Source organism: Felis catus, chromosome B2 (genome assembly GCF_018350175.1).
Source record: "Felis catus isolate Fca126 chromosome B2, F.catus_Fca126_mat1.0, whole genome shotgun sequence".
NCBI lineage: Eukaryota > Metazoa > Chordata > Mammalia > Carnivora > Felidae > Felis > Felis catus.
In genome coordinates this window covers 34,789,805-34,807,573 of record NC_058372.1, presented here as the reverse complement: position 1 = coordinate 34,807,573, position 17,769 = coordinate 34,789,805, and the positions used below count along the sequence as shown (strand labels likewise).

Here is a 17,769-nt window from a genome sequence, read left to right as displayed (position 1 = left end):
GTGTATAATGACAGGAAGTGGGGGGAGGAGGGAGGGGTCACAAAGGAGGTGGAGGAAACTTTGGGCATGATGGATGATGGTTCACTCTCTCGACTGTGGTGCTGGTTTCACAAGTGTGTGCGTGTGCGAGTGTGTGTGTGTGTGTGTGTGTGTGTGTGAAAGAGAGAGAGAGAGAGAGAGAGAAGTTAAATTGTGAGAGGGAGGAAGGTGCCAAAGAAGCAAGAAGGCCAAGAAGGAAGGGAGGGAGGGAGGAAGGAAGGAAGAAAGGAAGGAAGGAAGGGAAGAAGAGAAGAAGGAAAGAAGGAAAGGAGGGAGGGAGGGAGTCGGTCAGCCTGGCCAGGCACGCCCGGATGCCAGATGGATATTTTAGACAGGGCATCCTCTGAGCTCCAACCTCACTCAACGCCCACATGCACACGTCTGTGTGGGGAATGTGGATTTTCAAGCACACCAGCAGGCAGTGCCCTTCCCTTTGGCAGAAGGCTGCTGCCGGGGGAGGCCAAGGGTGGAGAGGGAAGCTCGCCTGGCAGCAGGAATAATTAGGAGGATGTGAGTCCTTAGGAGGGCGGAAAAGGGGGATGCCAGGAGGCGGGTGGAGGCATTGAGGGCGACACCGCGGGTGTGGCTTGCTGCCAGAGCTGACCCCCTCTCCAGAAACCAGCAGGGCGGAAGGCTGGAGCGGACTCCCATTTTTCTGTTCCCAGATGGCAGGTGGGAATTAAGAGTGTGGCTCTGGGCACCAGCCACGATTTCTCAGGATGTGTCATACCTCCTGCTCGCATCTGGTGCTGAGAGGAAAATCCAGCCCCACCACACCCAAGAGGATGTAGGGGTGGAGCTGAAGGCCGCACGGACAAAGCCATGCCAACACTGGCAAATTGGAAGAGCGATCAGAAATCGTAGCCGGCACGAGGCATTTTCTTCCTTATGAGTTGTGCCTGTTCCCACTTGGAGTGATTCCAGGACCTCTGGGAAAACCCGCCATGCTCCACACACAGCCCGAATTCTTTAGCGGATGCCCGAAATGCTACTATTTGAGTCTTGTCCTTGGCTTTGAGACTGCCGTTTACACCATCATGTAAATGATGGGGCCGGGGGAGGGGGCGATGGCTCTGGGTTCCTCCCAGAGGCTGGCAGAGGGGCTACTGAGAAGTGGGGGAAACCAGAGATGCTTAGCAAGGCACTTCATAACTCTCCCCAGGGCTTTCCCTGAGAGGAAGAGAAGGAAATTCTAGGGGAGAGACAGGCAGCCAGGCTGCAACCTGAGGTGTAGACGGGTCTCCTGAGGCAGGGGACTGGTATCTGCTCTAAAATCCCGGCCCCAGATCAGGGGATCCCCCAACCCCAAGTCCCCTAGTACACGCCATCACAGAGGAAAGAGTGAAGGGGCTCCCCAGCTGGTGGTGGGAAGGACCCCAGGCCCTCGCCAGCCCCTCCTATTCCTGAGGCTCTGTAGGTGAGACCCATCTCCACCCCTCGGGTGGTCCTCCTTTTGGACACTTGGGAATCAGTCCTCACATCTGTCACCCATGTAAATGTGGAGCGGGGAAGCTGTCAGAGAAGAGTCAGGGCTAGGGGGAGCCTGTCCTGCAGAGAGCTGAGAAGAGGTGTCTCCAAGGTCAGAGGGTCAGTGGGCTGGATTGACTGTGTCTAGGAATGAAATTCCGATCAGCCTCCTTCTACAGATGAGGAAGCTGAGGTGCTGGGAGATGAATTACCTGCTCAAGGTCACACAGTTAGTACGGGTCAGGAATCAGGATTTAACCCTCTTTACAGATTAGGAATCAGGACAGAGAAGGCAAGTGATTTCTCTGGGTTCACACAGCTGGTGGGGAGGGGGGGAGTGAGAATCCTGGCCCAGGCCTTGCCTCCAGAACCCATGTTACCTCCATCCTTCTCTCTTGCTTCTCCTACCCCTTGTGGGAAGAATGGACCCAGGAGAAAGGAAAAAGCCAGGAGAAGGGCAACTTGGGCAAGCAGGAAGCAACTCTGAAGGAAAAAAAGTCAACACATCCTACGGAAAAAAAAAAAAACCCACGTTCGATCCCTTAATCTCGCTCCTAAAATATATATATTTTTAAGTATGTACACAAGACGCTCACCGCAGCATTCCCTATAATAGTGAACATTTGGAAACTCAAAGGAATGATCAAAATTTGCTGCACAACTGCGATGAAATATCACACAATTGCCAAAAAAGACAATTGCAAAGACCATATGACAACGCGGGGGGAAAAACACTTCCTTTGATCCAGGAATCCTTTTTTCTGGAAATATGTCCTATGGGCACAATTCTAAGTATGAAAAAAGCCTTGTTTCTTTCTTTTTATCAAAGATGTTTGCCATGGTCTTCATGGAGTTAGCGTGTGTAATACACGCCATTGGAATCTTCCACACAAGAATGCACGGAGGAGGCGCAAGTGTAGGAACCACACTTGCTAAACCAACACAGGGCACAGGCTCTTCCCTCTCATTTGTTGATCAATAAGTCACTTGGAGTCTTACACAAATATAAACTAGTCATTTCTAGTTCTACATTAACAATATGATTGTCTTGGAAAGAGAATCAAATGAAACGACACGAAAATGGAATCCCTCCAGGAAGATGCGAGCTATGTGTTTTCCTAAACATGGTTCTTAAATCCAGAAACATGCCTGTACAAAAGCCTATCCACTGACCCCGCAGTTACCCTAAAAAGCACTTTTCCACGAAGATCCCAATTTCTGGCCCGGACAATGCAAGCTACCGGATCCCCGTACCCATTTCGGGAACTCCTGGGCAAGGGCATCTCTAGTTCACAAGGTGGAAGGGAAGCCTCCTCGACTGAGGCCTTCTACTTCCTGTCTTTGCCCCGCCCTTCCTGTCTTTGCCCCACCCCCAACCCACCCCTTCCTTGGGGCCCCATTTGGTACTTACTCAACCTCCTCAAGTAGGACACGGCATCTTCGTACCCTCGGTAGTAGTAGTTGTGCAGGATCTGCAAGGAGGGAAAGCGGGAGAAAAAACTAAGGCTGCAGCAATGGAGACAGACGACGTCCCTTCACCCAAAGAAGCTACTTTCATTGCCCTTGAGCTTTCTTTGATGAGCTTTTCAAAATGTACCCATCCAGCATCCCATCCCTCACTATCTGCTAAGAAGTGGGGAGCAGTTCCTGATCATGTGTCCATAGTGACGGTGCGTTAGTTTGTGAAACCATTTACAGCTGATCATCAACTTCCCCTGGGCAGGGGAGGGTGAGATGTTTCTAATAGAACCAGAGAAGGTGCATTTGGGCCATATGAAGAACAGAGTTTGGAGACTGGGTTCACATTCCAGTGCTGCCACTTCTTGGCTGTGTAGATACAACCTCTCACAGCCTCAGTTTCTTTACCTTTAAAATGGGAATAATAATAATAATAATAATAGTATCTACTGCAAAAGATGCTGGAGGATTACATGACATTGTTCACTAAGCCTTTTCATAAAGAGCCGGATAGTAAATATTTTGGGCTTGGAAACCACAGATAGTCTCTGTCTCTTCTTGTTGTTCTTTATGTTCTAGTTCTCGTTCTTCTTGTTCTTCTCCTTCTCCTCCCTCCTCCTCTTCTGCTTCCCCCTCTCCCTCCTCTTCCTCCTTCCCCTCCTCCTCCTCCTCCTTCTTTTTCTTTTCTTCTTCTTCTTCTTCTTCTTCTTCTTCTTCTTCCTCTTCTTCTTCTTCTTTCTTCTTCTTCTTCTTCTTCTTCTTCTTCTTCTTCTTCTTCTTCTTTTTCTTCTTCTTCTTCTTCTTCTTCTTCTTCTTCTTCTTCTTCTTTCTTCTTCTTCTTCTTCTTCTTCTTCTTCTTCTTCTTCTTTCTTTCTTCTTCTTCTTCTTCTTCTTCTTCTTCTTCTTCTTCTTCTTCTTCCTCTTCTTCTTTCTTCTTCTTCTTCTTCTTCTTCTTCTTCTTCTTCTTCTTCTTCTTCCTCTTCTTTCTTCTTCTTCTTCTTCTTCTTCTTCTTCTTCCTCTTCTTCTTTCTTCTTCTTCTTCTTCTTCTTCTTCTTCTTCTTCTTCTTCTTCTTCTTCCCCCTCTCCCCCTCCTCCTTTTTCTGCTTCTTCTGTTTCTTCCTCCTTCTCCTCCTCTCCTTCTCCTCTTCTTGTGTTCCATCCTGCTCTTCTTCTTCCTCTTCTTCCTCTTCTTCTCCTCTTTCTCCTTCCTCTTATTCTTTTCCTTCTCTTCTCCTTTACAACGCTCTAAAAATGGAAAGCCTATTCTGAGCTCACAGGCCAGAATAAAACCCACGCCACCTTGAGAATGGAAGTTCTGATTGTAAGCAGAAACATGAGTTCCAGAGGCTCTGATGAATACAATGCATTTGTTCCATCTTTCTTGAACTGCCTATGTGTGGATTGCTTTTATGAAACTAAGTAGACATAATCTTTACGGATAAACTAGTATAAGGCAGATGCTAGAATTCCTAATGCAACAGTTGGAGGACAAAGAATCAATCGGATTAATAAAATATCTTGTGTATCCATAGCCTGGCTAAGCATAATAGTGTTTTGAGTGTGAGTTTTGTAAATAATAATTAGACTGTAAGTCACAAAACTGGCTTAGAGGAGTTATCATTCAAACAACAATTACTGAGAACCTTCTATCAGCAATGCCCTTTGTAGACACGGTGAGTATAGTCAAAGAAATGAGTAAAGCTTGATGCCTGCTTCTAGGATCACACTTCTGTGCTGAAGAAAGACATGTATTTTGTAAGTGATAAAAAAACAATTTTTTAAAACAAACTTTATTTTTGGGGCACCTGGTGGTTCAGTTGGTTAAGCATCCAGCTTGGCTCAGGTCATGATCTCACGGTTCATGAGTTTGAGCCCCGTATCAGGTTCTCTGCTGTCAGCATAGAGCCCACTTTGGATCCTCTGTCCCCCTCTCTCTCTACCCCTACTCCACTCGTGCTCTCTTTCTCTCTCTCAAAAATAAATAAACAGTAAAAAAAAATAGACTTTATTTTTTTAGAGCAGTTTTGGAAATTTAAAAATAAAAACAAAAACCAAGACACTGGCTGGATTTGGCCCATGGGCCATCATGGCCGATGCCTACATTACATGTCAGAGGGGAAATGCTCAGGTGACATTTCTCTCAGCAGTTCTGACATATCTCATTTTACAGGGGGGAAAAAATTGAGACTGGGAGCACTTAGGGGGTCTCATTCACATAGCTGGTTCGTGGCAAGGCCAGGAATCAGGTTTAGAAGGAAGTTTAAGGAGACGTAGATGGAGCTGTGTGGGCCCCATTGGCTCCCAGGCCTCACCACCAGTCCCTGCCCCCCTCTCCCAGTCCTCCTCCCTTCCACGTCTGTCCTCTCACCAGCAGGTCTGGCGGGAACAAGGCATGGGTCATCCTGGCGATGTTCTCCAGGGAGAACTGGAAGGAGCAGTTGAACATGCGGAAGTCGTGGAAGATGGCGGGGCAGTCCCGGGGGCAGATGTCCTGCTGCCCGCTGAAGGTAGAGATGGTGATAGAGTCGGTCCAGAAGGAGCAGGGCTGCATGCCCGTGAAGCCCCCATCGATGTAGCGCTATGGGGGGCAGGAAGAGTGATAAATGCTCATCTGGGGTCAGAGGTCCTCTTCCCCACCCAGGGAGTACACCCAGGAAATGGGTCCCTTGGGACAAACCTTGAGACCCAGGTCCAGGTGGGTGCGTGGTGTGTCCATGGTGGCCCCCAAACTCCCAGCCCAGTGCTCTGTCCCTACACTGTGTCCCCACAGCCATCTCAGTGGTGCTGAGGGGGGGCTCCCAGGCCTCTGTGGGGAGAAGGCCTTCCATACTCTGGATAGAGCAGGAGCAAATGCTCCTCCATACACCTCCCCTCCCAGGCTACCCCACCTGAACCACTCAACTGTTGAAGGGGGGCCTGGGAATGGAGCCTGTTCCCGTGGCCTTTTGAGAAGGTGAACACGAGGTGGGTCCGTGCAGGTCTCTCCAGACCGCCGTGGGTCCACACTGCCTCCCTTTTTTAGGTCAGGCATCCTCAGCACTCTCCAGGGCACCCCTGATCATGGCCTAGCCACCAGCCACCACACTTCCCTTCCCTCCTGGGGCTTCTGTTTCCTCAGCTATGAACACAGGACCACAGATCCTGAGGCTCTAACTCTCTGGGGTGCCTGGGAAGTACCCAGCTGACATGTAATATGTGCTCCATCTACTAGCTGAATCCTGGGTCTTATTTTCTTTCTATATAAAATGAGAAGGGGGCATGAGTTAGACCCTCCTCCTCAGAGTGTGGGGCCTGGACCCGCAGCACTGGCATCAGCCAAAGCCGGTTAGAGGTGCAGAGTCTCTGGCCCCAGGCCTAGCGGATCAGATTTTGCATTATTTTACAAGACCTCCCTGGGTGATTCATATGCACTAGCCTAGATGACGTTAAAGGTCCCCATTGTTCCAGGTACCAACGTCACAGGGTCTGTATCCTACATTCTCTGTCAAGTATGAGAAAATCCAGCAAGCCTATGGAGTTTTGACTAGCCAGGCTCAATAATGGGTTGGTGGGTCCAGAGTGAAGCCCGATATATGGAGGGGAAGTTCATCTCAAAGCCCCAGAAATCCGTCTACACTGGGAATTCTAAGTAGAAAAACACAAGAATCTTTCCAACTCTTGGTCTTTCCACTGAATCCTGAAACCACCCCCAACCCAGGGGCCCTCCCAGATGAGGGCCATAGGGACCCGAGGCACCCCTGGGTCCTGGCTCACCCCCTCCCGCACCGAAGCACTCACCACGCCTCGGTAAGTTGGAGGAATGAGGCCACAGTACACGGGACAAAGCAGCTGCAGTAGAGTGCCTGTGGGGAGAGAAGGGGCTGAGACACGCAGGCAGCTGGGTAGGGAGGGCTCACCAGCAGGCTTCTGGGTCACCACCATCCTGGCCCTTCTTAAATCCAAGGCAGACGCACTGCGCTGGGGAGCAGAGCCTCGAGTTCAGTTCCTGGCCTGGCCCTAACTACCTGGGCCCTCGTTACCCTACTAGGTAGTCAGGGCCCGATATCCCAGCTTTAAAGAGAGGGAGCCGCCTCAGTGACCTCCAGGGTCCCTTCTAGCACCATGTCTCCACGAATCCAGTGGAACCCAACAACCATTCATGTATGTGTGGCCAGGTCCAGGCTCTGGAATCAAAGGAGGGTGAGACGCCCACCCTTACGAATGCCCAACGAATGCCCATCCCAACGCGATGGAGAAGAGCCAGGGCACTGTGGCCCCAAAAGAGGAGTATCCAACCCAGGGGAGGGTGCGGCAGGCTGGTGATGATGGAACGTACCCAGAAAGAGCAGCTAGAGTCTTGTCAAGCGGGTGAGGTGAGCTGGGAAGGAGGGAAGGGCATCCCAGGCCGAGCACCTCAGGTGCAAAGGCACAGAGGCCTGCTTTCTGTGGTTTGCTCTGGTTGGCGTGAGTAAGAGTGGAGCTGATAGAAGAGGGCTTGGAGAGAAAAGTCTTGAAGAGCTGAGTGCTAATAAACCCAGGGGGACACGAAGTAGGTGGAGGAGGTGTCCACAGCCACTGCCAATTCATTCCCCCACGGCCACGATCATGGCCGTGCCAGTGTGGGGCTGTGAGGATGGGTGGCAGGGCCTTGTATTCAGGAGAGGAGAAGGGGGTGGAGATATGGGACAGAGGGAGGGGCCCGGAGAAGGGGCCCCTTAACCCTTTTGTCCTGAAAATTGGGCAGACCCACAGCGCTGTCCAACAGTAATCATTCATGACTGAAATTTGTATTAATGAGCATCAGACAGTGGACAGAGTGCCCTTTCCGAAGTGATGCCCCACTGGGTGATAATTCAACCTTTTTATCAAGGGCCGTTGGAAGACAGGCGACAGAATGGGGGACCGTCTCCACAAACTGGGCCCCACTCCCTGGGCCCCGCCCCCACACCCTGGGCCCCGCCCCTTGCCTCGATGAGCTCTTCCTTGGATGTGTACTCTGAAACCACGACACTCTCTCCATCTGTGAACCGAGTGAGGGACACGTGGAGCTTCCCCGTGGCGGCCTTGTAGGAGTCCTCAGGCAGGACCTTGTACAGAAACTGCCTCATCATCTGCACCATCTTGCAAGATGGGGACAAGGGTCCCAGGAAGGATTTCTTCACCTCGGCCACACCTACATTGAGGACCCTGAGGTACTCATCTGTGGAGGAAGCAGAGAGGAGCCGGCGGTCAGCAGCTCTTGGACAAGAGGGGTCGCTGATGTCTATGCCACCTCACGCCGTCTCCAACAGATGGGAAACCCTAGAATTCGGAAGCAGGGCCGGTCTCCGGGGTCGGCTTGTCGTTCTGCGCACGAGGAGAACAAGGCGCGAAGAATGAAGTCACTGGCTCCAGAGAGTCCACGGCTAGTCAATGGCAGAACTAGACCCAGGCATCCTGCCTCCTTTCATATCGAGGGCAGGGGACCGCTTTCCTACCCCGCACTATTTTCTCCGGTGTCCAGTCACCACATCTGGAAATCTACCACCGGACTGCATTCTTCTGGGGTCTTAGGGGCTTTTTGCCCTGGGTGAGATTCCTCTTAAAACACTGATACGGTGGAAAGCCTTCACCAAGTGATACCTTGTGACACTTGCTTAGTGCCCACTAGATCTGTGAGCAGGGAAGGGGCACTGGCCTTGAGGCGAACTTTGTCTTGAAAGGATTGCGTCATCTTCCCTTTATAGCCCCTGGTACAGGCGTGAGAGAGAGAAGGCCCTGAGGTGTGGAGCACAAAGGCCAGGTCTCCGGGATGGGGAGAGGAACCTTCTCCCTCCTTCTGGGAGGAACAGGTTGCATAAGGACCTACCCGTGCGAGATGGGGTTTGGAGGGCAGACGTGTTGTTCGGGGGATTGCAGAGAAAGGTGTAACCTGTCTCCAGGATTCCCCTGGGGACGTTAGCCTTGTCAGCTCAAAAAGAAACTGCAATCTTGCCGATTCTCACAGCAACACTATGAGGTAGGTATTTTACTGATTTTACTGATCCGGAGACCGAGGCTCGGAGAGATAATATAACTGGCCCAAGGTCAACTCCCTGGCAAGTGCACAAAGTGGGATTTTAACCTAGACCCCAGAACCCATACTGCTCCCACTCCACTAAGCCACAAGCTTCTAGAGCCCGGCCTGTACCTGTTACTCACCAGTTGCTGTTAATGTCTACCCTGTGCAAACCCTCTGGCAAAATCGGAAGCAGAAATAGCATTGGGGAAGTTGGGAAGTCACGAGCTCTCTGGCCCTGGAGGTAATTAAGCAGAGGTGGGGCAAGTACCTCAGTCAGAGGACTTATCGAAGAGATTCCTGCGTGAGTGCTAAGATTCCTTCCACCGTGGAGATTCTTAGATTCTTGTGGGGGTGCCCGGCAATATATCTGGGGACTTATCGCGGTGGATATTATTTTTCCTACTTACAAATAGAGCGGCTGAGGCACAGAGAGGTTAAGTGATTTGCGCAAAGTTACACACAGCAATTTGGAGACAAACCAAAGCTCGGGACTCTCTACGCCTTCATGTTTTACAGTTCAGATTATTTCCCGTTAATCCTGGAGGTGGATAGGATAAAGAGAGTTAGCATCATTTTACAGATGTAGAAACTGAGGCAGAGAGAAGCTAAGTGCCTTGTCTGAGGTCGGAGAGCCAGGCAGTGTCTGCTCCCACTCTAAACCCCACCTTCTTCCCCTGGGCGTTGGACTGATCCCAGAGGCTGAGCCAGCTGGGTTGCCATGGTGACAGCCTTCTTTTCTCCCCCCCACCGACATCCAGAGTCACAGCTGCATATGTGTAGTAGGGACTGACCTGAGCGACAGAGCATTGTAGCTGTCACCCTCTTACGGGGAGGGTGCTCCTGACAGGTGGGAAGGCCCTGCAGTTTTGGTAAGGCTGGCTTTACCATGTGCCAACAACTTGTACCAACAGCGTCTTCCCTCAAGGGAGGGCGATGGCCAGCTCACCAGTAGTTGTGAAGTGACTGCGCATTTGGACGCCAAGAGGCTAGGTCCCAGAGTTCTCGCCCACGAGACCAGTCAGGATGGGGAGGCAAACCAGAGTGGGGGCATGCCATTTCAGTGAGCAGCTTGAGTGGCCTTGCATGGGTTGGTGGCCTTTCCCACAACGCCTGTGGGCCAGGAACCCCTGGTTGAGCTTGCCCCCCCACACCTGAACTCCCGGCAGGAGATGCTCACTGGGACTACTGGAAGAAAATTTGCTCCCATTGCACAAGAAACACATGTTCCTCGTGGAAAAAAATAATTTTGAAAACTGCAGAGAAGCAAAAAGATAAAAATTGAAGGGTTTGGGGATCCCTCCAACCAGAGATTAACATCTAGTTTATGTCTTCCCGGATTATATATTTTATTACATGTATTCTACTTATAAGAATACATACATGGGGTCATACAATATACATTATTTTGTAATCGATTGGGTTTTTTTGACCTAATAAATCATGTCTTTCCACATCAGTAAGTACCTGTTTATAACCCAATTGACACGCAGCGTGGAAAGCTATTGTAAGGTTGTACCATTATTTACCGAGGAAGTCCCCAGTAGGGGTCGGTTATTTATTTTGTTTCTTTGCTTTTTCTATGCTTTTCTATGTTTCTTTGCTTTTCAATGCTGCAGTGAAGAATCTCATGCTAATTGTGTGTGTGTGTGTGTGTGTGTGTGTGCGCGCGCGCGCACCTACGTCTTGTTCTTAATTATTTTTCTTTAGGATAAATTCCTAGAGGTGGGAATGCTAGGTCAAAGGCATGCGTGTTTCATCTTGCAATGCTTATTTGAATCATGGCATTTGTGTATTATCCATTTACAGCTTACTCTCAGCTCTTCATGAGTGGCGATGGGTGACAGGGACAAAGCAGTGACCGAGATAATAGAAATAGTATAGACCTCTCCAAGATACTGACATCTGAAAATGGCGCTGTCTAGAAATCAGCAGTGCTCAAGCCAGAATCATGTAGCCAGGGAGGGAGGGGACAGGAGATTGTCTGATTTCTCCCACTCGGGTGCCCAGTTTAACCTTCTTTCTTGCTGCGCGTTGGGACTGTATAGCAAAGGATGCCTTTATCTCTGCCTCTTTTCGAGGGCTCTCTGTGTGTGTCCCTGTCGTCAACATCTCTGACCATCCCTTTCTCTGTCTCTCTTTGTCTCCCTCTCCCTTCTTTCTCCCTCTTTTCCCAGCCGAGAGAGAAGCAACTAATCTTCTGGTTAAACAAGTCTCTGCTGGTAGAGAGTCAAGTGTTAAGCATAGCAATTGCTGGATGCTGGGAGGAGGGATAAATTTAGCTTGCTTCTTTATCTCTGTACTTTCCAGCACCTTCTCCCATTTAAAGGCCTCCTTCCAAGCTGCAGGCTGCTGGGCTCCGAGACACAGTATCCCACACTGACCACAGCAAGATGGGATTTAAAAGCAGCACCACAGGAAACTCAAGGTTGGCTCTCCCACCCCAGCCCACACTTGCCACATTCATTTCTGCTTCCTCCCACCTCCTTTCGCACCTTTTATTATCTAAGTGCAGTCTGTCTCCCAAGCCAAGAAGAAGATTCTTTGGGGGAAGATCCTTATGGTCCTCGCCTCTCTAAGGCCTATCACTGCACCCCGCCTGCGGAAGGCCCTTCAGAAACCTTTGCTAGAAGCTGGAAACTCCTCAAGGACAAGGGATGGGCCATACTCACCTTTGCCCACCAAGCAAGTGCACACGACACTTGATGGGCGTTCAATATTTATTCAGTACGTGAACAAAGAAACATAAAAACCTGACAGGGAGGAAAAGCAAGCATTGGAGATGCTCCCAGGGAAGAGCTACTTGACTTAATTACCTAGTAAAAGCCTGAAGGCAAGGTCATCCCAGAGAGACGGATAGATAACAGGGTCAACGGTATTGATAACTGTGGCCAATTGACCAAATTTTATGCATCTGTCGTGCCAAGAATTTCAATAGAAAAATAAATACATAAGATCTTGGGACCGGGAGGTTTTAAAGGGCATTTGGAAGCTACTCCAGGTCTTAGCCACTCGGAGAGTCGTTTTACTCTTTTTAGGACCAGATCCATTTCTTGGAAAGAGCGCAGGCTTTGGAGCCAGGGAGATGTGGTTCAAATCCCAGCTTTGCCACGTACTATCTGGGCCATCACTGGCAAGTCAAATAAGTTCTTCCAGTCCCAATTTTAGAATCTATAAAATGGGAATAATACTACCTTACTGGGTTGTGATGAGGCAGATCGCTTTTTAGGTGCTTGCACATAGTACTTGCTCACTATCAGTTAAGCCAGGAATTCTCCTTGTGACCACGGAGAAGTCTTCTTGATGTTTCTGGCTTTCAGCTTTCTCATTTGAACTGGGCACAATGATCCCTGCCCCCACATCTTTATCGAGGTGGGCTCAGGCTCACTTTTGGATGCAAAGGAGCAAAGTAAAAACACTGTGGAGACGGGACAGTGTGCCTCTGTTTCAGGGTACAGTAAGGTGCTAGGTCAGCTGTAATGTAGTGCTGTTGCTATCCACACTCTCTCCCTCTCTTGCCAACTTGGGGGGCTCTACAGATTTAGTAGGGAAAAAGGGCAGGGCTTAGAAGTATCACTGAGGAGGAAGGAATAAGATATATGTTTATCTTATGTATTTGCTTAAATCTAATGCCTCTCCCTCCTCCCCCCCCCCCCCCCCCATCTCTTTGTGAGACCAATCTGGCTTATCCTTTCGTCCCTAGCGACCGATATGGTGCCCGGAACACGGTAGGCACTTAATAAACATGATTGCATGCATGGATAATGAATAAATGAATGAACCTCAGGAATCGAAGGAGGGCACTGAGGTCCAGAGAGAGAAGCAGCTTATCCGAGGTGCCCCGAGAATAAACCCGCTTCTCTTCCCCTCCTCCACACGGCCTCTTGCTAAGTGAAAAATCCTGGAAAGATGGGCACGTGGCGGCCGACAACTTAAACTGCTGGGGATCTCCTTCGCAGGGTGCCCGGATGGGGTCTGCGGCGGCGCGGGGGTAGATCTGCGGTGGAGGATGGGACTGAGCGCCCCCGTCTCCCGCGGACTGGTAGCCTAGCAACAACCTCTGGCTCAGCCAATCACCGCCAGGCGCCCCCCATTCCCTCCCCCCCCCCCCCCCCGCCGGCCGTGCTTCCCAGCAGCGGGCGCGGTAAGCAGGGGGGAAGCGGGCGGCGCAGCAGCCCCAGGGGAGGCGGCGGCGGCGAGCAGAGCTGCGTTCCCAGGAAAGCCCTGCAATTCTCGGAGTCCCTGCACGGAGCACCTGGGAGTGTGCAGCTCCTACCTGGTCCCTAATTGTAGGCTGAATTATAGGCTGCCTATCCCCGTGGGTGTATCCTGACTGCCCGACTGCACTATAATAATAAAAAATTCCTATTATCTTAACAACAGTCATTTACCCATTCGCACTTGCGATCTCAGTGTTTCTTCACAGTGACAGCGTGCCCCTGAGGGGTAGTGACCCTGGTTTTATTCATCTTTTTATTTCCATACCCCACACGGCAGGGGCATTGATTGAAAAACGATTTGGCTTGAAGCCGCAGCGTGGCCACTGGAAGATCCAGAGAGACCTTCTGGGGCAGCGATGTTTCAGTCGGGGAGCCTTTATTCAAAAGAAACTTCAAGCGGAAATCCGATATATACAACAGCTAGAAACAGGGCTGTTCTAGGTTGAAGCCAAGTGGGGTCTCAGACCCTGCCCAATCGCCCCATCCCGCCCTAGGAAGGAGGCTGCTGAAAGCAAAATACGAAACCAGACGAAATCGTCTTATTTTACGAATTAGAAATCGAGCCCAGGATAAAGAGGACACTCAATAAATCCAGCTGGACGGCTGGATGGTTGGATGGTTGGATGGACAGAGAAATGAATAAAGATGGTTATCCCATAGGCCACAGTCTATGTTAACAGAAACTGGAACTAGAATGTGTGAGAAAATTCACATTTTTCTACTCTGTTCTGAATGCATTACAGGCTTTTGCCAAAGGCAAAACCACTCTGACCTAGTAAGCACTTAAAAAAACAAAACCTCAAAGCCAATACTCTTCTACGGATAATAACAATCTTTCACACAGACCTTTTTCTAGCCCGAAGAGTTCACTCAATTGGCTTTAAAAGTTCATATCAGCTTATATCAGGTTGCCATGGAAACAGCAGTGCCTTCCTGCGGTTCATACCTGGGTTCCTGTCAAGGTACCCATGGGGGTCTTTCCAGGACTGGGGCCTCACCCTGCCCCAGAATCCAGGCGCAATCTCCCTGACTTGTCACTGAAGGATCTACTGATCGACTGGAGATAAAACAGGCAGAGAGGGAATGGATCTAGAAAGTTCTCTGGAACCTCAGAATGTTCTCAGGGTCGTTGCCTCTGCTCTTTTCTCTCTGACTGTTTTCTGTGGTGGACCAGAAGTCTCTTTGGGATCTTGCTCCAAGGTAGAAACCAGTATTGTCCCCTTTCCAGGCTGTGGCCTATCCCACCCTACAGACCCTCCTTGCGCTACTGAGGGGACCCTACGGTAGTGCAAGAGCTGTGAACTTGTCACCCCCTAGTCTTAAAAGTTGTTTTTGTTTCGTTTTACTTTGTATTTTGTTTTGATTTGTTTTCTGTGTGTGTTGCGGTGGGGAGGGGAGCAGGGTCAGAAGACCTCCAAGCGAGTCTCTGCTAAACAGAAAAAAGGCCATCCCTGAATATCTCCTCATTCAAGAGATGTTCAAATTGGGGTGCCACTGCGGAGGAACACCTGTGTCTCCCTCTCTCCAAACCACGGTAACGCAAGTTCATTTCTGCCAACTGGAGACATTCACTGCCCCTCTGTCCCAGACTTTGGAGAGTCAGCTCTCTCCATCCATGTCATAGGAGTCTTCTTTTTTTTTTTTTTTTGAAGCTCTCCAAATACATTTTATTTTCATTAAATGTCTAATCTATGTCATGGGAGTCTTGAAGTTCTCTTGAGACCACAGTGTTCTCGTTTATGACACTTACCACGTTTGACACTTAGCACTTTCTGGTGCTGAGCCGGGCTCTGAGGCCTCATTGTCTCATTTAATCTTCACAACTCCTTTGAGGTAGGTACTAGGGTTATCTCTTTATACCGCAGGAAACAGAGGCTCACCAGTAACTTGCTCAAGGGCACACAGCTGGAAAGCCGCAGAGCTAGGCCTCCAAAGCCTGTGTTCTTCCCACCACTTTGTCTCTCAGAGCCTCTACTTCCCACTGTGAGGCAAGGGGGTGGTTCTCACAAAGGCTCTTGGGATCTGCCTTTCTGGGACTTAGCTTAGGCACACTTCCTAAGGGCTCAGATGTCCCCGGGAGACAGGAAGGCTCCCTTTAGAGCAACAGATCCCAAACCACACCTTCAAATATATGTTCTTCTATCCCCACACCCAAAGCCCCTCCTCAGGGGCAGTGTGTCTCAACTCTTCTGGGTAAACACAAGTGCACAATCCTGCTTACTTCCCTTCAACACGCACTTTTTAAAAAATATAATATTTTATTTGTAAGTAATCTCTACACCCAACCTGGGGCTCAAACTCACAACCCTGAGATCAAGAGCCACATGCTCTCGGACTGAGCCAGCCAGGTGCCACCCCCCCATCTTTTTTTTTTTTTTTTTTAACCATACAGACCTCACCCTTAAGTCCAGCTTAAGATCTGGGCCCCCTCCCTGAAGCCCTCCCTGCTCACCCTCGCTCTTAGCTCTCTGTCTCTCCTTACTGTCCACACCGTTTATATCAGGCTGTCTTGAGTGGCTTGTCCTGTGTCTCTGGCCAGCTGCATCCCTTGAGGACAAGGCCTGTATTAAGAATATCCTTCCCCCCATACTGCCTAGCACAGTGTTGAACACTTAGTATTCAAGGTATTCAAGAATGAATAAATAAATTATTTAATGTTCCATAAGTAGGGACTATTTCTGTTTTGTTCCCCATTATGCCCTCGGCACTTAATTCAGTACCTGGCACACTGTAGGAACTTAATAAATGTTTGCTGAAAGAATTAATAAACATGTTTTAAAAATGAATGAATGACGGGTGACCGGGTGGCTCAGTTGGTTAAGCATCCGACTTGATTTCGGCTTAGGTCATGATCTCGAGGTTCCTGAGTTGGAGCCCCCATCAGGCTCTGCGCTGACAGTGTGGAGCCTGCTTGGGATTCTCTCTACCCTGCCCCCCCCTCCGCCTCTGCCCCTCCCGCACTCTCATTCTCTCTCTCTCTGTCTCTTTCAAAATAAATAAACTTTAAAAATGAATGAATGAATGAGTGAATGAATGAATGATGAGCTGAAGAAAGAGATCAAAGAACCTCTTTTCTACTGCACTGACAGGAATCTTTCCAGCTGTGAGAAAGCAAACCACAGGGCAATTTTCTCTGTCAAGCCTGGTCCTAATTCTTGCCCCCACATCGATGGGCACAAGGCCCTGAGCTGGGGCCAAGAAGGAGATTCTTCCTTACAGGGTGGTTTCATGAGGGCAGAGCTGGAGCAACAGGTCAACTCCTGAGTCAGATGGGAGTCAAACTGATCTGGAGGTTTGTTTATTGTTTGTTTGCCTGTTTTCCCTGTAGAATTGGTTTAGAATTGGTTTAGAAATGGATCCACCAAATGCCACGAGGGATCCCGGATTAGATCCTGGGGCAGAAAGAAAGACATTACTAGAAAAAACCGGCAAAATCTATAGTTATAATAATGTACCAGTGTTGATGGCTTAGTGTTGACAAGCGTATCATAGTTATGAAGACGCTCACATTAGGGGGGACTTGGGTGAAGGACATATCACACTATCTGTACAACCTCAGCAACTTTTCTGTAAATCTAGCAATATTCCAGAATTAAAATGGAAAGAAACCAAATGTCCATTGACTGATAAATGGACAAAGATGTGGTATACACACACACACACACACACACACACACACACACAATAGAATACTACTTAATGATCAAAAAGAATGAAATCTTGCCATTTGCAACAACACGGATGGAACTAAATGTATTATGCAAAGCGAAATCAGTCAGAGAAAGACAAATATCGTGTGATTTCACTCCTATGTGGAATTTAGGAAACAAAACAGGGGGCACCTGAGTGGCTCAGTTGGTTATGCATCTGACTTCGGTTCAGGTCATGATCTCACAGTTTGTGGGTTTGAGCCCTGTGTTGAGCTCTGTGCTGAGAGTAAGACACTGGAACCTGCTTCAGATTCTGTGTCTCCCTCTCTCTCGGCTCCCCCCGTCCCCGCCCCCGCCCCGTTAGCGCTCTGTCTCTCTCTGTCTCCCAAAAATGAATAAGAAACATTAAAACAAAAAAGAAACAAAACAGATGAACATAGAAGAAGGGAAGGAAAAATAAGATTAAAACAGAGAAGGAGGCAAACCATAAGAGACTCTTAGGTATAGAGAACAAACTGAGGATTGCTGGAGGTGGGGGTGGGGATGGGCTAAATGGGTGACGGGCATTAAGGAGAGCACTTGTTGGGATGAACACGGGGTGTTTATATGTAAGTGATGAATCACTAAATTCTACTCTGAAATCATTATTATACTGTATGTTAACTAACTTGGATTTAAATACAATTTAAAAATTAAAAAAAAAGTTTATTATAATTGAAGTAAAAAAAAAAAAAAAGGACACACACACAGATGACCACGACTGTTAGGCACACAGTGCCCTCAGCAGGGGCTCAGTTAATGCCCGCTGATGTTGGGGGGAACGGATTGCAGGCTGTCACCCCCTTGAGTTGCTTTGCAAATTGTTAGATGTTTCTATGGTATAACCAACATATTCAAAGAGTTTTACCAGATTTGCCA

At 49.1% G+C, this 17,769-nt stretch overlaps 1 protein-coding gene across 1 annotated transcript in view; it reads right to left on the bottom strand.

Annotated features, from left to right (window-relative positions):
• Positions 1-17,769, bottom strand: part of PNPLA1 (patatin like phospholipase domain containing 1) — a 49,497-nt gene that overhangs the window by 15,547 nt on the left and 16,181 nt on the right. Inside the window, 5 exon segments of the mRNA XM_003986105.5 lie at positions 2,918-2,978; positions 5,334-5,543; positions 6,743-6,786; positions 6,789-6,807; positions 7,912-8,144. Coding sequence (XP_003986154.4) covers positions 2,918-2,978; positions 5,334-5,543; positions 6,743-6,786; positions 6,789-6,807; positions 7,912-8,144 — 567 coding nt within the window.